This window comes from Hyperoodon ampullatus (genome assembly GCF_949752795.1).
Source record: "Hyperoodon ampullatus genome assembly, chromosome: 17".
Lineage (NCBI taxonomy): Eukaryota > Metazoa > Chordata > Mammalia > Artiodactyla > Ziphiidae > Hyperoodon > Hyperoodon ampullatus.
In genome coordinates, this window is record NC_136930.1 from 8,033,366 (window position 1) to 8,056,578 (window position 23,213).

The 23,213-nt window shown below is 40.3% G+C and overlaps 1 protein-coding gene across 3 annotated transcripts in view; it reads right to left on the reverse strand.

Moving 5' to 3' along the window:
• The window catches only part of ASPH (aspartate beta-hydroxylase), a gene marked incomplete at its 3' end in the record, with an annotated part of 214,081 nt that overhangs the window by 107,683 nt on the left and 83,185 nt on the right, over positions 1-23,213 (reverse strand). The window contains exons 13-16 of one of the 3 annotated variants that reach the window (XM_079722787.1): positions 19,102-19,140; positions 18,514-18,549; positions 11,782-11,826; positions 310-351 (exon numbers count right to left, since the gene is read on the reverse strand). The exons of 1 other annotated variant lie outside the window; for it this stretch is intronic. In XM_079722787.1, the coding sequence (XP_079578913.1) occupies positions 310-351; positions 11,782-11,826; positions 18,514-18,549; positions 19,102-19,140 (162 nt within the window). The remainder of the gene's footprint in view (positions 1-309; positions 352-11,781; positions 11,827-18,513; positions 18,550-19,101; positions 19,141-23,213) is intronic. One more of the 3 variants, XM_079722784.1, reaches the window with a different exon arrangement.

The following is a 23,213-nucleotide window of genomic DNA, read 5'->3' on the forward strand; positions in this document are numbered from 1 at the left end:
GAAGTTGGTACTATTATTATTATTCCCATAACACAGAAGAGGAAACTGGCACAGAGGCTAAGTAATTCTCAAGATGCATGTACAGTGAATGACAAAACCAGGATTAGAAGCCAACCTCTCTCCAGAGCCTTAGCTTTTAATGTTTATGTAGAATATTAATGTCTGTTGATAAAATCATTGAAATAATCAACTCACTAGCAATTTATTTTAACTAGTGATATAAAATAAAATCATGTTATTCATGGATAGTATTGATACAATAACTTTTCCCTACGTATACTTGAAACGTTTTTGATTTGATAATCTCACCTTTTTCCTTTTTTTCTGGATCATCTGTTTTCTTATTTGTTTCTGAAAAGACAAAGCAAAATAAGTACTGTGAGAGTCATGATTCAATATCTCAAATTACAGGACTATCTTTAAATGAATTCAAATAAATATCGTTTAAGAACAATATTTCTGGGATTAAGAGATACACACTCCTGTATATAAAACAGATAAACAACAAGAACCTACTGTACAGCACAGGGAATTATATTCAATATGTTGTAATAACCTACAATGGAAAAGAATCTGAAAAATTATATATATATATATATATATATATATATATATATATATATATATATATATATATATATGACTGAAGCACTTTGTTGTATACCTGGAACTAACAAAACATTGTAAATTAATTACCCTTCAATTTAAAAAAAAAGAAAAATATTTCTGGGCAAACAATTCAATTTTCCTAAATCCTGAATTCTTTACACTTGCGATTTGTTATAAAATATTAAGCATCTGAATAACTTATAAAAGTTGCCGAGCAGTAAGTAGGTATTGGACACCAGGCTGAATGTTCCTGGTCTATGTTCCTGGCGGTGGGGGGGCGGTCATCTCCACCAACAGTAAGTGCCCCTGTGGGTGCAAACTGGGTCAGGAGAAGCCCTCCTCAAGGCCTGTCCAATATTTTTATTGTCTCCTAAAGCCATATACTACTTTATAACAGGCACTGTGTGCTTTAAAGGAATGCAGCATGCCACCCTACCGGGAACACCAGCCTCACTCCTCAAGGACTTCATACATCCACAGGTGACCCACTGGGGATGCCCACACTGAGCGCAGGTGTGCTATAGCTCACCTGCTGAGGAGAGGCTGTATCAGCCTCTCACTAAGTTAATCACAGCTAGTGTCTCTCCACCAATGGATGGGGCTGCCGAGCACAGCGAAACCCACCAAGAACCTGGACAGGCCGAAGAACATCCACCACAGACAGGGAACTACAGCACATGACCTGACTGTAAACAAGCTCATTTCTGCATTTATAACCTCCTATCTGGCCTTTTGTTTAGTAGGATCTAGTTAATTTTCAAGGTAGACCAGTTAATTTCTGTCCCAGTAGGTACTTATCTAGTCTTTGAGAATTCCTAGGAATGCTGTGTATGCGTGAGTTCCAGTGGGGATGGGGCAGAAGTTGGGAGATTGATTAAAAAAAATCATAGATTCCAGGGACTTCCCTGGTGGCGCAGTGGTTAAGAATCCACCTGCCAATGCAGGAAACACGGGTTCGAGCCCTGGTCCGGGAAGATCCCACGTCGCGGAGCAGCGAAGCCCGCGCACCACAACTACTGAGGCTGCGCTCTAGAGCCTGTGAGCCACAACTACTGAGCCCATGTGCCACAACTACTGAAGCCCGCATGCCTAGAGTCCATGCTCCACAAGAGAAGCCACCGCAATGAGAAGCCCACACACTACAACGAAGAGCAGCCCCCGCTCGCCGCAACTAGAGAAAGCCCATGTGCAGTAATGAAGACCCAACACAGCCAAAAATAAATAATTTAATTTTTTAAATGTCATAGATTCCATCCTTTCCCCAGAGTAGATGTGAGAGGGTGCGGGTGCCGTGCAGGGTGCGTTCAGGGTTGCAGTCATGATCATTGGATTTTTTCATCCCCAGTTTCCCACATTCATTCATATAAACCATTTCATTTTTTTGGAGGTGAGAAGTAAGTCTGAGGCAGGCTCCTGATGCAAGGGGGATTTTTATCCATCAAGTGTCTTTCTCCTTTGAGACCCCAGGCGAGAGGAAGCAAACTGACTAAAGTGTGCCAGCTTGGTGCCAAGCACAAGGCACGTCTCTTGTCTCCCGACACCCTCTGCAGAAGGTCTTATCTCCTTCTTCGTGCAGAGGAGGAAGCGGACGCTGAGACAGTAGAGGGTCCAAGTCCTCAAGGTCAGTGGTGCACACCAGCCCAAAGCATATGTTCTTTCTCCTGTGCCAGCCTCTACTTTTGTTGCATGGGAAACGAAGGGAAAGAGAAGTGCAGGTCTTGACTTTTGCAAAGAGTGGGTTTTATAACGATGGCTGTATACACACTAGCCAGTGCTGCAGGAGGTATGAGGATATAAAATAAAAAGACTTCTAGATCACTACTGAACTTTCTAGAATTTCTGATCTTATTAATATACGCTCCTTATCAGTACAGGCAGTACATCAGTTAGTAAGCTGCACTCTTGTAGGCATCAGGGATACAGGATAGAAGAAGAGCATCAAACATCTCGATCTCCAAGGAGCTCTCTCTGCGGTACCAGCAATGCCTGCAGGAGGGCTGGGAGTCTCCACAACTCCCAGTAATCTGTTACCTGACACATGGTTAGTGTAATTTTAAAAATCAAGCATAAAATGCAAGATTCTAAGTTGACTAGAGAAGACGGGTAGGTGCTGGTCATGAAGAAAAGTTTAGGGCTCTCCACAAATCTTCCTGCCCCTGGGGGAAAACCAAGGAAGGAGGAGTGGATTGAACTGGTCACCTTTTAAATAGGTGTGGGAGGGCCCTGGCCAGGTGCGCTCCCAGGAATCAGGGCCGCCGTGTTTGTATCTCCTGCAATGCAATACCCAGGGCAGGCGAGAGGCTGCCCTAAGAAGGCCTAGTCCAACCATTCCGGCCCCGGGGCGAAAGCTCTCGGCTGGGTCCTCTTCTGCCCTACCTCACATCAGCATGCTGAGATCTGAGACTCGTGTTTGGGTGTGGAAAACACACAGAGCAGGGAATTTTAGCTTCTCGGGTTTTCAGTGCTTAAATTTAGCTTAGGTAAAGTTTTCTAAGAGATCCAGCTTACCTCACTAGCATTCTGCTAGTAGAATAGAAATCTGCAGTAGAATAAAGTGTGACTTTGCTTTACTTTACTCTTTCCACATAGGCTTCCCTGCGAGACCTCAAATGGCCCTCGATGCGCCAAAAAGGAAAAGGATTTATTAAAATTTAACTGTCTGCCAGGCATTGTTCTAAACAATGCAGATGATCCCATTTAACTCGATCAGCTCTGAAAGGTAATTTTAATTCTGTAGATCAGGCAACTGGCTTAGAGAGGGTAAGGAATCTTGCCAGGGGTTGCAGAACAATTAAGACCGATTCAGAAGGCCACACTCTACAACAATACTACGTTAGTCATGCTCTGTATATTCCAACAGTGGGCAGTCCATACATAAAAGGGAACTCTAGGGCTTCCCTGGTGGCGCAGTGGTTGAGAGTCTGCCTGCTGATGCAGGGGACGCGGGTTCGTGCCCCGGTCTGGGAAGATCCCACATGCCGCGGAGCGGCTGGGCCCGTGAGCCATGGCCGCTGAGCCTGCATGTCCGGAGCCTGTGCTCCACAACGGGAGAGGCCACAACAGTGAGAGGCCCGCGTACCACAAAAAAAAAAAAAAAAAAAAACCTACACAGGATGGATGCAGGGGCTATTTCATTTTCATTCTGCTCCCCAAAATGTAGCATAATAGTAAATGTTAAACAAAATAAATAAACATTACCTACTAGAAATAGGTTAAGAAAGAGGTTGAAGGTACACCTTTGTGCTTTTAGTCATCAAAAATGCTGTAATATTCTAAAATACTAGTAAGTATAAAATGAACGAATTTTGTCATGTAACAAAACAAAAAATAATATACTTCAAAATAATGACAATGTAGAGAAGAATTCTGCATTTTATTGCACTCAAATAACATTCAACAGAAGACGATTACATTATTTTTAGAAAATCCATTGATGTTGCCCAGCTTGGCATATATCTGTAAAGACAAGGCTCATTCATTGAGATATTTGGAATTAGAAAGTTATTTGAAGTTGACCACAGCATAATGAATCCTCAAAATCCTCAATGTCCAGAGTTCTAGAGATGATTATATACAAAAATCCAGCAAAATTTATTCTACGCATTTATCTGTTCTATGTCACTCCTAAGTTTCCCTAAAAAAATATGGCTTTATAAAAAGTAGTGTTCTATAATTCAGAATACGGAGTAAGACCTTTATGAGATTCTGAGTAGCAACTCTGTATTACCCAGATCACAGATTTAGAAAATTATTGCTTCTTTACTAACATAAGACTTTGGGTTTCACTACACTACGGTTCAGCATAACTTACTACATTGTACCGATGACCTCTAATGATAAAAATATAAAATCCCTTTGATTTTAACCCTAAAAGCAGAAAAAAATGTCACTTTATCTTAAAACAATGTGAACATGATCAAGAGCTCCCCGGACACATAAATGAAACCACTTCTTAGAGTTTTGTTTTTTTTTTTATAGCTCAGGGTCCTTTCAAAATGAGGGTGTAGCTACCTTTTTTTTCTAACAAATGAGTATTTTCATCACGGCAGCTATTTCTGAGCCACAAATTACTCACACTAAAAATAGAAGAAATGCTTCAGTGTGGAAAGGAAAAGGCTCATTGTCAAACAGCAGCGGGCCTCTGGCTTGTGAGCACTTTTCACACACCCTACATCACCCAGCCAGAGGCCCTGTGGACTTTTATACACAGAGCAGGCTTCGGCGTTGTACGGGCGTTACTTAACCAGCCAAAGGCAGAACAACCTTTACGTTATGCACCAGTAATTGATAAGAGACTTTGTAAAATTTAAACAAATACTCACGGGACTACAGCTATTCTACAATCACTCCGAGGTGCGGAAAAGCATTTTTGCGTGATATAACAGGCCATTCCTTTCCCCTGCGTCCTAACAATAATTTTCCCCCCTTATTTTGAAAAATAAATTAACCATGATAATTTAAACTTTTATTGAAATTAAAAATTTTTCTAATTAACAAGCTAAAAGCTACAGGAATCTTAAATGTTGAGTTTTACCCTGAATACTTGAAGCTAATGTAGCAATTTTTTATAAAGGTATTGCTGCAGATATATACAACGCAAATCTTCACAGCTAATAATGACCCCATCAGTGTCTTTAAGACACTCTTAGTGGTTTTAAATCATGTTTCACACAGTGTATACAAGTCAGCCCAACATAGTGTTAATTACGGATAAGAGATATTAAAACCCTGCCATGACAAATGCTGCTACATCATCAATACGATTATTAACTATTGTCTGAAAAACACATAAATGCAGGTAAGACTAAAAGCTGTGTCACAAAAGGAAAAAGAAAAGAAATCCAATGGATCCACTAAGGCTATCAGAAAAGGACATGCAGGAATGTAACATCACATGTGATTTTTTGTTTCTAAAAAAAAATACACTAAAATGCCAGTGGACCATGGTTCATTCAAAACATCTTTAGTGTTCATTCCCAAAGATCTTGGTCTGCTCAGAAATTACTTCACAAGATCTATCCCAGCCATCTTTTGCAGCGTATGGGTAAACTGGTCCTCCTGTGGTGGTAGGGGCAGCCTTTCTGAAGCTTTAAGTATCTGCAAAAATAAGGGGAAATCTAAATTAAAGGACCAACTAGACATAGACTGTGAAACTGCTTCATTTTTACTCTACTTTTAAAAAACCCACCAACAGAAGTAAATGCTTTTTTTTTTTTTGTATTGTTGTTGTTTTTAACAGCAACAGGGTAACAGAATGATTCACTACCTAGAGTAGTCCCTGGGGGACCTACTACTATGAAAGTAGTTCTTACTACTTTCGTTGCAAAGCTAATGAAAATCAGAGGTTCTCTAGAGCATCTGAGAATTACAACGGAATTTAAAAATGTCATTCTTTTGAGAAATACAAGCATTAAATTTCTCCCATCCATGTTTTCACTGTATTAAAAAGAAATGCAGTAGAGGGGAGGGAATCTAGGATGGCATTTGAAACACAAATATAGGAAGGATTTTCAAGGGGCAACAGGATACTGTAAGCTGCAGTTAAAATATGTGACTTTAATAATCTTATATCAATTTTAATGTTATTGAAGGTATAAGTGGTTGGTAAAAAAAGTATACAGTATTTTAAAAGAAGTAAAATTCATTCCTGTCCAACTTTCAACAAATATTTTCTTATTCCGAACTCTAGTGTCTGATTTATTTTACTACCACAGCATTGGATCTATGTTACAATTAGAGTAAAAAAGGAGTTTGTGCACATAAAGGCCCAGTCAAAGTTTGATATAATTTCTAAAGCTGGATTGTGATCCTTCCTTCCTTCCTCCCTCCCTCCCTCTCTTCCTTCCTTCCCTATGTATCTGTCTACATGTGTGCATACGTGTGTGTGTGTGTAAACAGAAATTTTTAGGTAAGCAGACTTATTTGGTGCTAATGAGAAGTAACTGGAAATTATATGTATACTTTGGTGCATCCAACAGAAATGAATGTTTGTCTACCAAAAGACATGTATAAGAATATTCACATCGCTTTCTTCATAACAGCCCCAAACTAGAAACAGCCCCTGCAGCCATAACATAGAATGGAATTTTTAAATGGAATATTACAGTAAATAGCAGTGATAAAACCAATAACTATAAATATCAAAGTGGATGAAACTCAGTCATAATGATGAGCAACAGAAACCAGTCACAAAAAAAGTGTATATATGTATATGTGTGTGTTTACTTGCGGTTCTATTCAATCAAATTCAAAGATGGGCAGATCGATCTATGATGACACAGGTCAGAACAGTAGTTATCATTTGTGGGCGCGTTACTGGGGGAGGGGAGAGGGAGAGACCTCCAGGGGCTGGAAGAACTCTGTGTAGTGGGTACAAGAATGTATCACACGTACAAGTCCATCAAACTGTACCCTCAACATGTGAGCACCGCCCTGTGTGTAAATTACACCTCAACAGAAAGAGTTTTAAAAGATGGGTTTGACCTCAGGTCCTCTTAGAATTTAACCATTAGCTGGACTGTGAGGAATAAGCATTTCTGTAACCTGTGCAATCAAAAATCCTGGAGACCATGGGAACGTATTCAAAGTATGAGTACTGATAACAAGGCAGATAACGTAAAAGCTCAGTTACAATTTTGAATGACTGAAATTATGCCCCTACATATAAGAATAAGTCTCCAGGGCTTCCCTGGTGGCGCAGTGGTTGAGAGTCCGCCTGCCGATGCAAGGGACACGGGTTCGTGCCCCGGTCCGGGAAGATCCCACATGCCGCGGAGCGGCTGGGCCCGTGAGCCATGGCCGTTGAACCTGCGCGTCCAGAGTCTGTGCTCCGCAACGGGAGAGGCCACAACAGCGCAAGGCCCACATACCGCAAAAAAAAAAAAAAAAAAAAAAAAAAAGAATAAGTCTCCACTCAGAAGCAGTCCACCAAGTTGCAAACCCAGCATCTCCAAATTCAGGCCAGTGGTCTCTGCTACCCTCTGTTCCTCCCGCCTTCTGTATCCCCATTAAGGTTCCATCATTATCCATTCAAGCCAGAAGCACAGGAATCAAGCTCGACTCTTCCCCCTCAACCAGCCCCTCCCACCAAATTACCTCCACCTCCAAGGTCTGTGAAATCCATCCCCACTCTGCATCCCTGCCACCAGTTCCAGGTCCCACCACCTCTGCTTAGACGAACACATCTGCCCCCTGACTGGTCTCCACCTCCTCACAGGACCTCCTCTGTTCAAATCTGGATCTGATCACACGACTCCTAGGCTTGGAATTTTTCTGCTGCTTCCCTGCACTTTCAGGCCCACGTTCAAATTCGCAAACATCATTTACGGGATCCTCCGAGAAGCGCCGCCTGCCCATCCACACTGTCTTCTTAACACCTGTACCTGGCACACCACCTTGGTCTTTGTGCTGCAAGCACTTGCCGTGCCCACCCCCGACGTGCCAGCTCCTTCACTTCCAGCGGCTCCTCAAGGCTCCGCTCCAGCACGACCACACGTGGGAGGCCCTGCCTCACGCTTGCACTCCGGGCCCCGAAGTTGGGTTAGTTCCCCCTCCTCTGGGTGCTGCCCTGTGTACCACTCTGAGAAGTTAATGGCGCCGTATTGGTTGCTGTCCCCAGCTGTACACCCACAGGTCTGTGAACCGCTACAAGACAGGGACTGTATTGTTCACTGTGTGTCTTCACTGTCCGGGGCAGAGCCTGTACCATAGGAGTTGCTTGATATGTATTTCTTGAACAGATGAATGATCAAATCAGTAACAATGATATGAGTAAGCTAAGACCTCTAGTGCTGACAGCCTAAAGCTGGTTGTGCGTCTTATTGGTCAGTGTTAGAAAATGCTGGGTGACAGGGGAGTCATGGGTGACAGCTCTGGACAGATGCAACGGAGTGAAACCATCACCACTGCTAGAATATTCAAACGTGAGATGAGTTACAAATGTTATCTCCATTTGCAGAGAGACAAGAGCAAGGAGACCTACCCAGAAACACAGAGGCTCACATATCTTCATTTCAAATAGCATGATTATCATCACAAGACATAACTGTTAAGTTTTTTTTCTGGCATGCCATGACAGAAAAATCGTTAAAGGACCCAGTTAGTCAAATGGCCTTAAAGTACTGCTCGGCAGGAAATTTAATTTCCTAAGCGATTCCTTCATAAGCCATTCAATTTGTGCTATGTATGTTTATGCTGTCATATTGCTAGAAATATGCTGTATGATTTCAAGTAAAAATATGACTTTGAGGACAAAGGTGAAAACCCACTAAAGGAGCAGAGATTCCAAAATCAATTTTTTAAAAAAACACAGATTGAAAATGATTGACTTCTAATTGATATTAGAATGATCAGTTCTTAGGATTGACTTTTTACATCCTTGCCAAAAGTATGCCAGCAAAGCACTTATAAATATAAACAAAAGATGGCAAAGTTTAAATTATTGGACAACTAACTTCCACAATGAATCATAATTAATCTTCAACATTTCTGAGTCGTAAGTGAAGTGCTAATGCATGTTAAGAAAAAGATGCCAAAGAATACAATATCTCTGCTTTTATCACATCAAAACGGCTCTCAAAACGCATCAGCTTTTAGGCCTTCATTTATGTGAAATCCTCTAGAGCACAGAAGCTGAGTGTGTGAACTCTGGAGCCAAAATGCAACAATCAAACTCAGCTCTCCACTTGTCGGCTCTGAGACGTCAGACAGGTTCCTCTGCCTTGCTGTGCCTCAGTTTTCTCATCTATAAAATGGAGATAACAGCATGTCTACCTCTTGGGCTACTGGAAATATTTACTAAGGGAGTTAATTCATGGGTGTGTCTAGAATAGCATGACATACATAATGCTTAAGAAAAGTTAGCACTCTCTGTCTCCTGGTAGGTGGCTGGATACAATAGTAAATTAAGACAACTCCCACCCCATGGGATTATTGCAGCGATAAGTATGTTATTAGAAACTTTAATACGCAATATTAAGATTGTATAACCTAGTCATAGAAAGATCGGGGAAGGCAAAGTAATCATCAGTTAGATTCTGAGGGCCAGGCAAAAACGATATCCAGCATTTTGCAGAGGGCCTCAGTTTGCGTTTTCCACTGAATAAGGAATTTTAAAGATTGAAAGGTAGTGAGGAAATGGGTCCCACGATTGTTTCCTCAGTTCCTGCATCACATAATTCAACACTGTTGCAAAAGCAGTCACCTTATTGTACAAAATAGACTGATTTATGAATATTATTCTTTTGTAAGATTGAATAATTTAAAAAATGTAATATAAAGTAAGACTAAGAAGAGAATAGGAAATAAGCAAACCCAGTGCAATCATTACAAATAATTATTGCTGACTCTCCGCCTCATATCCTCTTTGGTAAAGGTCAAACTACAGCCATGGGGTGCATCACTCAAATTTTTATGACACCAGAATGTAAGACAAATGCATTACAACTGACAGGTTACAACTCCTTGATCAGGTCTTTCAGAATTTAGCTTCTCTTGATCCACCTCAGAGATCAGGCTAATTAATTGCTAAACAATGAGAGCCACGCCACCATTTACTGGGAGCTCATTATGTGTCAGGAAGTATGCATATGAATCAAATCTTCATTTTCACTTACTTCAGCTGTTAAACATCTCATCCAAAAAAAGCACCTTATTCCAGCCCCCCAGCCACTTAGTATTTTGTATTTATGTTCCAAGGAAATTCTTGGGCTTCATTTAAAAACACCAAAGTAGAAGCACAGAACCTTTTGGTCAGAAAATATTATTACGTTTCATACCTTCATTCAAGTCAGGTAAATATTAAAAAATATCAACTTTAACTAGAAAAAAGTCAGTGTTGTAGAAACTCGTTACTTTTAGGAATACTTATAAAACGATTTTCTTTAGAGGAATGGATAGTAATCAAGATGCAAATCCAGTAACCTGCCCTGAATCCTCAGGTTAGAAACAAGGCACTCTGTGAAGCACTGCTCAACAACGAAGAGGAAATTACAAAAGCAGGACAGAAACATCAACCTTCCTTGCTCTGTGCATCTCTCCTAAACACAAAATATACACATATGCCCAGTAGTCATCTTGTAAAAGATCAATTTCTCCATGGATTTCTTTTCTCACTCATATCACAATACCAACAATGCAGTTCCTTTAGTATTCGTATATATTTTAAATGCACAACATACAACAACTATCAAAATCTAAAACATCCCAACTGTTAAATAAGCAAATATGAGCTGTGGTGTAACTAAAAACACTCTTTGATTATAAAAGGTTTTTTTCCTCTTGAAGTTTAGTATTTCAATAAATTTTGGAAGGCACAATTATTTCTACCAAAATCAGTAATATGAATGTACATCATTGCTACAGAATTCACATTAAGCATAATGTGAAAAATGTGAGTAAAAATTGAACCAATAAATGACACAGAAAGAAAACAAATGGAAATAAAACAGAGAAACAAGAAGAAATACATTTGGGAAAGAGGTGTTGGAAAATCCTCTCCTAATGAAACATTTTTTTCCCACTTTGAAAGCGAGAGGTTTCTATGTTAATTTCTGACTGCACGTATGGTTAATGTCATCTCTAAAACGCATTTGAAAGCACAGGCCTTGGTTGAACTCATTGATGATGAGTTTAAACTCACTGATGATGAAAGGGACATACAGGGCAAGGGAGGGAAAAGCAGAGGGACGGGTGTAACACAGTGGGCTGGCAGGAAGCACTGCCCGGGTCACGCAGGGCACAAGGGTGCTCTCGGGGAAGACAGGGGGAGGAGGAGGACTAATGTCACTAATTTAAACACTATTAAACTTTTATCCGAAGGCAAGTCTGATTCCACATCCTCCATCAAATAGCCTGTCAATCAAAAAAAAAAGCCTACCTAACTTCCACTACTATCACCATCTATAATGGCAACAATCATACAGTACTTTGATCATGAATACTCCTCAAATTCTAGCTCAACAAATATGTACTAGACGCAGTCTGATGTCTATTTCCCATTACTTTGGCTCAACTGACGAAAACACAGAACATTTTCTTTTTGAATTTAGGTATAATTAATCCTCCTCCCTCGGGAATGCTACTCTTCATAGAGTTATTCCATCTAGTGTATCAGCAGCATCTTTTAAATTAAACAAAAAAGGAAAAAGCAATACATCTGACAAAATGCCATACCTGGTGGTACTTCTCGCTGTTTCTCTGCAGGGGGCACGTGCATCTCTAAAATAAATAAATCATAAAACACTGCATTACAGATTGCTGACCAGTATTTAAAATACAGACCACTGATCTTTAAGTTACAGTGATCATTTTTACAGACTTTTTCGGTGTTCAATTGCAATTATCATAAAACATTAGGTTTTTCCACCATCCCAACAAAGAAAAATTAGCTATAACTTCGTAAAATGTTGTATATTTCTCAACTGTCCCGAACTACAGGCTTTAAAACATTATCTGCCTAACTGACTGACCTCAAAACTCAGTCTGGCAAAGGAGATATGAACTAAAACCCAAGTTTTCACCACAATTTTGCATCAGACTTGATACGGAAGCTGAGGAAAGACATTTAAAGCACCTCATTTCTTGTTAATGGCACAAAAAGTTAAATTGAAACAGAATCTTAAAAATATATCACTATCTTTAATAAAGTTGTTTTTGAAAAATAATACTCAAGGTAACATATTCTAAAACTAGCCAGAAATGTGGATATGAATGTTAACATCTAGTCTTTTTCCTTGGCTACTTCAACCTACTTACAACTAAGGAAACTGTAAGCCTCACCACTCAACAGTGATATGATATATTGACCTGATTCACTCTATAAAATTACATCACATGTTTACATCTTCATCCCTAACAACCCCTGTAACATTACCGTAATCGAGATGTAAGATTGTATCTGCTTTCCCTTTGCTCAAGATTTTTAACAGGCTTTGGTCAAACGGAGGAATTTTTATTAGCATTTTCTAAAACTCAAAATATTTATGCAGCTATTTTAATCATTTTTCTTCTTGCATTACTTTGCTTCTACTTTTAAGAATGATACATGCTCAAAACAGCTGGAAATATTTTAGATAAAAGTAAAAAGGAAACAGAAGAATATCACACATATTCTCCCTGATCCCTGTTAAGCTTCTGGAAGAGTTCCTTCTTCTAGTGGCAGAGCCATGAATGTTTACTAGCTTTCTGTGTTGTGACTGGCTTGTTAATGCTTTGCCTATTTATTTGGTTCTTAATAATCTAGAGACATGTTAGCGCTTTACCAACTTGACCAATATTTTTCTCAGAATTTCTTTTACTTTTGTCATTTTAGGTATATTTGAAAAACTTGTATGCATCATAAAGTATTACCACATCCGTTGTTATCTTCATCCCTGATGTTATACTAAGAGAGGCATTATTATTGTGATAAATTTTCATCCAAATTTATTCTGAAAAACATGTACATTTAACAAACTTATCTGAAATGTATTTTGGTAATGATATAACAAGAAGATTTTTTAAAAGAAATAATTCGTTATATTAGCACAACCTGAAAGTTTTGCCTATTGATACAGGCTACCTACTCTGTCTTACTCCAGGACTTTGTAAACCCACTGCAGTATGGTTTTGACCCCCATCAATTTACTCAAATAGCTTTTGCTAAGATCACCGACATTCTCCACATTGCCAAATGCGATCGATGCTTCACAAGTCCTGAAATTCCAATGGCAGTATCACAGAACATACTCTTCCTTCCTTCCTTCTGCTCTTTACCATCTTTCCCTGCTGGTTTTCCTCCTGTCTCACTGGCTATGCATGCTCCCTCAAACCTCACAATATTGGGATTCCTTAGAGCTCATTCCTGGAACTGCTGGTCTACTCCCGCTGCACTCACCTCCAAAATGATCTATTTCCATGGAACTGACACCATCTCCATGGTGATGGCTCTCAAGCATTCATATCCACCTCAGATCTCACTCATCTAGCTCAGATTGGCATATCCAACTCCCTACTTGACACCTCCACCTGGGTATCTCACATAATTCCTGAACATAAAATATCTAATATGGAATCTTTGATTTTCTTCCCTAAACCAGGAAAGAAAGTCATTTCTTCTCAGTAAACAGCCCTAACATCCAACAGTTATTCAAATCAAACCAAAGGCCCCCTTGATTCCTCTTTACTTCACAACCATCAGAAAGTTCCATCAGTTGTAATTCTAAAATACATTTCAAGTTTAAAACTTTCCCCTCCATTTCCACTTCACAGTCTTCCTCCAGGCCACCATGATCCCTTCTCTGGATTAAGACACAATAATTTCCTAACAGGGTGGTCCCTTGCTTCCCTTCTCGGTCCATCCAATCCATTCTCCAAGAGTACAAGTAATCTTTCAAAACATAGATCAGATTATGTCATATCTCACAAGTATTTCCATAGATTCTCACTGTACTTAGAAAAAAATCCAAATTCCTTCCTAGGTCCTCCAAGGCCCCCAATGATCTGCCCCGTCTCTTTACTGCTTAAGCCAATTCAAATTCAGTTTTCTGTTACCTGCAGCAGAAAGCAACCTTACTGACAGAGAAGGGTTTAAGCACAGGACTGACACAGCCATATGTGTACTTCTGAAGAGATCACCCTAGTGACGCTGTGAAAGATGGATTTGAAGGGGACAAGCATGGAGTTAAGAATACTGGCTAGAAGGCTACTGCCATTGTCCAAGAAGTTGATGAGCTACATTACTAGAGCTTCAGAGGAAAGAAGGAATTTGAGAAATGTTTAAGTAGACGATCCAACAGGACTTGGGATTAGCTATAGAGAGAGGGGGAGAGGAGACAACACCCACATTTCTGGTTTGGGAAGCCAAGGACTTATTGATGCAACCAGCCAAGATGGGGGAAGACAAAGGAAGAGAAGTTTGGTGGGCGAGTGAAGATGACAAGTCTCCTCTCACTGTCCACTCAAGTGCCGCAGGAACATAGAAACTGCAGGTTGTGCCAGAGGCGTACAATCCAGAGCCCCACTGCCCAGCAGAAGGAATTCCCTGACCAGCCTCTGTTACGCCCTCTACTGGCTGATTAAAAGGCTTAGGAAAAACTGTATTTTTTTTGCAGTTCATCCCTAATGATTTTTTTTAACATTTTTACTGGACTATAAATACTTTACAATGGTGTGTTAGTTTCTGCTGCTGTATAACAAAGTGAATCAGCTATATATATACATATGTCCCCATATCTCCTCCCTCTTGCATCTCCCTCCCACCCTCCCCATCCCACCCCTCTAGGTGGTCACAGAGCACCGAGCTGATCTCCCTGTGCTGTGCGGCTGCTTCCCACTAGCTATCTATTTTACATTTGGTAGTGTGTATATATGTCAATGCTACTCTCTCACTTCGTCCCAGCTTACCTTCTCCCTCCCTGTGTCCTCAAGTCCATTCTCTATGTCTGAGTCTGTATTCCTGTCCTGCCCATAGGTTCTTCAGAACCTTTTTTCTTTTAGATTCCATATATATGTGTTAGCATATGGTATTTGTTTTTCTCTTTCTGACTTACTTCACTCTGTATGACAGTCTCTAGGTCCATCCACCTCACTACAAATAACTCAATTTCGTTTCTTTTTATGGATGAGTAATATTGCACTGTATATATATGCCACATCTTCTTTATCCATTCATCTGTCGATGGACACTTAGGTTGCTCCCATGTCCTGGCTATAGTAAACAGAGCTGCAATGAACATTGTGGTACGTGACTCTTTTTGAATTATGGTTTTCTCAGGGTATATGCCCAGTAGTGGGATTGCTGAGTCATATGGTAGTTCTATTTAGTTTTTTAAGGAACCCCCATACTGTTCTCCATAGTGGCTGTACCCATTTACATTCCCACCAACAGTGCAAGAGGGTTCCCTTTTCTCCACACCCTCTCCAGCATTTATTGTTTGTAGATTTTTTGATGATGGCCATTCTGACCAGTGTGAGGTGATAGCTCATTGTAGTTTTGATTTGCATTTCTCTAATGATTAGTGATGTTGAGCATCCTTTCATGTGTTTGTTGACAATCTGTATATTTTCTTTGGAGAAATGTCTGTTTAGGTCTTCTACCCATTTTTGGATTGGGTTGTTTGTTTTTTTGATATTGAGCTGCATGAGCTGCTTGTATATTTGAGGGATTAATCCTTTGTCAGTTGCTTCATTTGCAAATATTTTCTCCCATTCAGAGGGTTGTCTTTTCGTCTTGTTTATGGTTTCCTTTGCTGTGCAAAAGCTTTTAGGTTTCATTAGGTCCCATTTGTTTATTTTTGTTTTTAGTTCCATTTCTCTAGGAGGTTGGTCAAAAAGGATCTTGCTGTGATTTATGTCACAGAATGTTCTGCCTATATTTTCCTCTAAGAATTTTATAGTGTCTGGCCTTACATTTAGGTCTTTAATCCATTTTGAGTTTATTTTTGTGTATGGTGTTAGGGACTGTTCTAATTTCATTCTTTTTTTTTTTTTTTTTTTTTGCGGTACGCGGGCCTCTCACTGTTGTGGCCTCTCCTGTTGCGGAGCACAGGCTCTGGACGCGCAGGCTCAGCGGCCATGGCTCACGGGCCTAGCCACTCCACATGTGGGATCTTCCCGGACTGGGGCATGAACCTGTGTCCCCTGCATCAGCAGGCGGACTCTCAACCACTGTGTCACCAGGGAAGCCCTAACTTCATTCTTTTACATGTAGCTGTCCAGTTTTCCCAGCACCACTTACTGAACAGCCTGTCTTTTCTCCATTGTATATTCTTGCCTCCTTTATCAATCATAAGGTGACCATATGTGTGTGGGTTTATCTCTGGGCTTTCTATCCTGTTCCACTGATCTATATTTCTGTTTTTGTGCCAGTACCATACTGTCTTGATTACTGTAGCTTTGTAGTATAGTCTGAAGTTAGGGAGCCTGATTCCTCCAGCTCTGTTTTTCGTTCTCAAGATTGCTTTGGCTATTCGGGGTCTTTTGTGTTTCCATACAAATTGTGAAATTTTTTGTTCTAGTTCTCTGAAAACTGCCATTGGTAGTTTGATAGGGATTGCGTTGAATCTGTAGATTGCTTTGGGTAGTATAGTCATTTTCACAATGTTGATTCTTCCAATCCAAGAACGTGGTATATCTCTCCATCTGTTTGTATCATTTTTAACTTCTTTCATCAGTGTCTTATAGTTTTCTGCATACAGGTCTTTTGTCTCCTTAGGTAGGTTTATTCCTAGGTATTTTATTCTTTTTGTTGCAATGGTAAATGGGAGTGTTTCCTTAATTTCCCTTTCAGATTTTTCACCATTAGTGTATAGGAATGAAAGAGATTTCTGTGCATTAATTTTGTATCCTGCTACTTTACCAAACTCATTGATTAGCTCTAGTCATTTTCTGGTAGCATCTTTAGGATTCTCTATGTATGGTATCACATCATCTGCAAACAGTGACAGCTTTACTTCTTCTTCTCCGATTTGGATTCCTTTTATTTCTTTTTCTTCTCTGACTGCTGTGGCTAAAACTTCCAAAACTATGTTGAATAATAGTGGTGAGAGTGGGCAGCCCTGTCTTGTTCCTGATCTTAGAGGAAATGGTTTCAGAAAAACTGTATTTCTAATACAAAAAAGGCAAAGCCAAGTTGCATATTGTGTGGTTAGTTCTTTTATATAAAACAATATATGTGGGTTGGGTTGGATGAAGTTCTTTCTAGGGATTCTGAGTTTCCATTTTCTAATTCTAATTGAATAAGAAAACAGACTCAGTGATATTTTCCATAGAGAACTGAGTAATAGGAGGTGGGAGAAAACCTGAGTGCCATCCAGCCTGCTCCACGGATGATCAGCTTAGACAGAGCGGCCCACAGCTCCTGTGCTGGGGTCTCTCCCAGCAGTGAAGTGGACAATGAGGGAAGTTCTAGCATCCCCTCTCTTCCTCTCCCCTTCCCCCTCCCCACCTTCTCCAATTCAGTTGACTGTACTCTGTCTAACCAAGCTCAGAAGCAGTAACATTTAATCTGAAAACTTACAATTAGTGGCTCATAAATCAATTCTAAGATTATCTCATGAGCAAAATTCCCCATGACATGTTCCTTGTGAGCACACAGACTCCAGGGTCAACTGCCGGCCCCAACGCTGGGTTGAAGACCAGCCCAGCCACTCTAGCTGGAACCCGGGCAGCCACCTGACCTCACCTCAGGCTCTCAGCCCTTCATTTGTAAAGTAAGTACAATGCTATTTACCCAGCCTCCTCTTCAGTGCCTATGGTGAGAAACAATGGAAACAGTATATGGGAACGAGCTTTGCAAACTGTTATGAACTACAGAAATCTAAGTCGTGTCGAAGCACCACTATGTAATATATGTAACAGGTTTTATTTTTCTGAAACAAATCCTTCAGGTTCAAAAAAAGTTTTTTCCAGCTGAGTAACAATGTAAAGGACGCAACTATGAACATTGTGGTTCATGTCTCTTTTTGAATTATGGTTTTCTCAGGGTATATGCCCAGTAGTGGGATTGCTGGGTCATACGGCAGTTCTATTTCTAGTTTTTTAAGGAAACTCCATACTGTTTTCCATAGTGGCTGTATCGATTTACACTCCTACCATTTCAACCCACCTCTGCCCATGGATAACTCCTTCTCACAAGACCACCTCCTCCTATTTAGGGTGGCCCTCCTCACCCTAACAAGTTACTTTCTACTATACGATCCTGGTTTTATCTCCATCACTGCACTTCGCATAATCTTTCATTACTTCATCATCTCTTTGGCCACTAGAGTTCCAGCTGCAGTGAAAACAGAATTCCAACTCTCTTATTCACTCCTAGCCCCTGAGCACTGTAAAGACAGCTAATAGTAAGGTGTAATAAGTGCTTACTGAAGAAATGAACATAATTTTAATATAAAAAGTAAAACCATGTCTATAAAATTAACTTACCTTCTAAAATTGTGTTTGAGTCATCTACAGCTTTATCTAAAAAAAAGCAAACATGTCTTACATTAACTCATCTTCACTAGGTCCTTAAATGAACATTTCCACTCAGACCTAAATTTGGCTCTTTTTAGATTGGGGCTTCTCATAGAGACACTCACTAGAATATCAACTTTAATTTCTAAATTATATTCAAAGAATACATCAATAGGCTGGTATTATCCCTGCTGACATAAAACTTACACCATAAACAGGGAATAAACATGTCAACATGATCCAGTTACTTCCTTGGTGACTTGAGAATGTCTTGTATTTCTGACTAAATCTATCTTTTTTGGAGTATAAATGCTTTACAATGTTGTGTTAGTTTCTGCTGTATAACAAAGTGAACCAGCTATATGTATACATATATCCCCATATCCCCTCCCTCATGAGCCTCCTTCCCACCTTCCCTATCCCACCCCTCTAGGTGGTCCCAAAGCGCCGAGCTGATCTCCCTGTGCTATGGAGCCTTTGTTCCACAAGCTATATTCATTTTCACAAATACAAGGGGAGCTGACTTGCAGGAAACACCTGCTTAGACAAATATCTTACCTGAACTTTGTGTCCCTTCATTTTCCAATGGCTCAAATGCTGCAAAGTACACAGAAAAAATAATCCTTTAGCACCGTATAACTCCCATTAAAACACAACATTTGTGGTATGGTTCAATGTCTAATTTATCTTTGAACCTCTGGGTCTCAGTCACTGGGAAGCGGCAGGTTACAGAGTTGGGGAGAGTTTGGTATGGAGTAAAACAGGCCTGGATTCAAATTGCAGGGCAGCCACTTTTAGCCAGAGGAGCAATTATATATGCTTCCTTCTTGTAAAATGGGGAAAATTAAAGTTCCTCCCCAGTCACTTTTTACCTGGATCCAGTAATCTGTTTACCCCGGAGTGATAATGAATTTCATTTTTTTATTTGCTTCGTGACTGTAGTGGAGGCTCTGAGTCACCGGGGCTCAACCCGCTTATCACTCTGGGTCCAAGTTTTTACCAGGCAGACTCTCTATTTTGCTTAGGGAGCAATGCTCGGACCTTTCACCCGGGGCAAATGGCCTGCCTCCAGTCCCTGAGAGAGAGGGTTCTGCGGGCAGGTCTTAATCCACTACCTTAACCACAGTCCAGGCTCATCTCTCTCTGCTCCACTGCAAAGGAGACCCTTGTCTCGGCTGCCGTCTCCCCTCATCCTGGCTGGCTCACTGCTTTCCTAGTCAGCCTGATCCCTATTTTTCCATCTTCCAAAATGCCTGAAAATTTCTGCTACCCTAAGAGCAAACTGTGTTGTTTTCCTAGCACAGTTACAAATATATTCTCCTTGTTCATTTAATAAAGAAAAAAATTTGAACATCTACTGTGTTTCAGATATTATTACTAGGGCTCCAGTAGAGCAGGGGATAATTTTTAACAGATCACTTTCTATCCTTTTGGTGGCATCTGAAAGACAAAGGAGCAGTGAATGTTTGCGCACTCTGTCACCCTGAACGGTGCCTGCATTTAATATGCTCAAGTCTATCAACTGAAAAACAAATAAACAAACAAGTCTTTTCTTTTTGTTGTTACTTTAATTCATTTATTTATTATGTCCTTTATTTTTTATTGAAGTATAGTTGATTTACAATGTTTCAGATGGATAGCAAAGTGATTCAGTTATACATGTATGTGTGTGTGTGTGTGTGTATATACTTTTTCAGATTCTTCTCCATCATAGGTTCTCCCTGCCCTCTCCTTCCTCCATTTCACAATCTAATTTCTTCAGAGTCATTTGCACATGTTGTCTCCTCACTTCCTCTCCTCAACCCACTCCAGTCTGTCTTCCGGCCCTGATCACATCCCTGAAAATGCTCCCCTAAGACCTCCCATGAGCACTCATTTAACCCCATGGACACTTCCTGCCTTTACTGTATCAGGTCTCCTAGCAGCTCCTTCCTTTACAAGCACTCTTGTCCTTGGACTCCAACGTGACCGTACTCTCCTTTGAGTCTTTCCTTTCGCCTTCCCCACCTTCATCACATCACCTTTTTCTTACCAGGCATTAAATGTTGCTTTTCGTCAAAGTCCAGCCATAGATCCTCCTCTATTCCTGCTCTCTCCTCTCTCCTTAAATGATGTCAGCCTTTGGCTTCAATCACAATGCATATTCTGATGATTCTCAACCTCAGCTACGAATAGACTTCTGAGATCCAAACACCATCCATCAGCTAACTGGGTATCTCCCCTTGGATGGCTCAACAGGCACTATCAGGATGTACAGACTGTACTCGTGACCTTCTGGCCCCAAGCCTGTTTTCCAGTCTCACCGTTTTAGGAAAAAGCACCCCAACCACTGGGGGCATAAGCACAACAGTGGATGTGGTTCCCGACACCTTGCTCTCTCTCCCCAGCTACACTTGCACATCCATCCCCGCCAACTTTATCTTCTACTTCTCAGCTCTGTCCACTTCCATTCACCTTCACTGCCACCACCCTGGTTGAAACCACTATCATCTCTGTCCAACTTCTGTCCACTGCAAACAGTTCTTGCCAAGGTTACCGGTGAGGCCTCCATAGCACGAGGTCCAAGGAAGGTCTTCAGTGCTCACTTGGGTGGGTCCTCAGCAGCCCAGGACATGGCTGAACATGCCTTTCTTGAAACTCATCTCTGATGCCTCGTTTGGCAGAGATGTGACTCAGCAAAGATCAAGTTTGGATAACTGCAGTAACCTAACTGGTCTCCCCACATCTACATTTTTTTTTTTTTTTTTTAGCTGCGTGGCGCAGCTTGTGGAATTCTTAGCTTCCCTGCAGTGGAAGTGTGGAATCCTAACCATTGGACCACCAAGGAATTCCCTCCCCACATCTACTCTTGTCTCTCCAATCTATTTGCTACGTTGTAGACAGATCAATCCTTACAAAATGCACTGCCCTAGAAAAGTGTCCCAAGGTGAAGATGAACGTCCTTGACCTCTGGATCCAGACCATCTCACAGTCTCAGCCCCAGTCTCTCTTATGCTCAGCACTCCAGACACATCTCCCCATCAGCATCTTCATTCTACGCTCCAGCATCCTTTCCCCTGGCCTTGTCAATTGTTCTACTCTTCAGCTCATACTTCAGCCTTCCCTGGTCCACAAACTAGGTAGGGCCACTTTATACTCTTGTTGTACACTACACTCATTCTTATCAGTACTTAATGTAATTGTAACTGAATACTAAACTAAAACGATTTGTATAATTTCTACCCTGCTGCTAAAATACACAGTCCATGAGAATACGAGCCATGTGTGTTCTTCACTGGAACTGCCCCAGTGTCCTACATTTTGGACACAGGCTACGTGATACATATGTAGTATATGCAGTGTGTGAATAAATAAATCAATTAGATGGTAAGACTGTACTGTCATTTGCCAGGTGTTTCCAATGTAGGCTTAATGCTTTCCAGGACATTTTTTATGTGGAAAGCCGGTTCCCTCTACAGCCTTAACAAGCTTTATGTTTTCCAGGTCCTACAATTTGGAACGTTTAATACAGAATATACTCTGTTCTCCGACTGAAAAACGGTTTTCTTTTCACCCGACTTACAGCTTTATATATATATGTGTGTGTGTGTGCGTGTGTGTATATATATATATACATAATATATATATGTATATATATATGTGTGTGTGTATATAATATATATATATTTGGTCACTTGGTTTCCCCATCTGGGTTCCTGAACTGCACAAAGGTATCTTTTCAGCACATAATGAAGAATCCTTTGTTCTCTTAGATCTATTTGATTTGAAAAAGTTTATGTTCTATAACAAGGTAATTCAAAGTATCTCATCAAAACTTGATGACCCCTCAGGTCATATTTTTACCCTGTTGACATTTTAAATTATATTTATTATGACATTCTTCCTATGAAAATATCTTTACTTTCACAACATCTTTTTTAGCATTTTATCTAATTTTACACTTCCTGCAAATTTGATTTTTAAATTCTCTAGATCTAGTCTGCAGTTTGCATTCCAAACATGTTCTTTCCAGCATATTTAGAAAAACACCACAGTGACCGGCAGAAATTAGAAAACTATCTCAAATCCCACATCTACGTGCAACTTTTAAATTCCAAATTCCTATTTTCTCCTTCAAATTCAAAATTGAAAAAAAAAATCTAAATTCAATTGTAGTGGCCAAGTTATAAAAAAAAATACTAGTCCCTAGAGATAGACTGCAGGATTCCTCCAATGGGATCCTTCATATCCCATTAGGAACAGCCACTGTGGATGGTGATCTTGGTAGGGTCTAAAATTTTAAAATCACATGATGAATAAATCAGCATCTTAGATCTACATGCAGCCCTTCCTAATTTTCTTCACTTGAGATTCACCAGCTGACATGAGACCACAAATTTTTTGCAAGTAGAGACTCTATATTATTCATAACTGAATGTCAAGCCCTAAAACCATCCAGCACATAGGAAGTCCTCCATATCTGACTCAAGCACTACACATTTCTTCATCCTTCTTGTTTCACAGACAGTTATACCCAATGGGCTTCTTTCCTTCTACAGAGTCATCTTTGAAGATATTAGAATAAAAACGACCCACCATTGCTATTTTATAATTTCCTAGTCATGTGGACTTATGCAAAATTACTTACATTCTCTGAACCCTACTTCTTTCATCTGGGAAGTAGTGAAAAC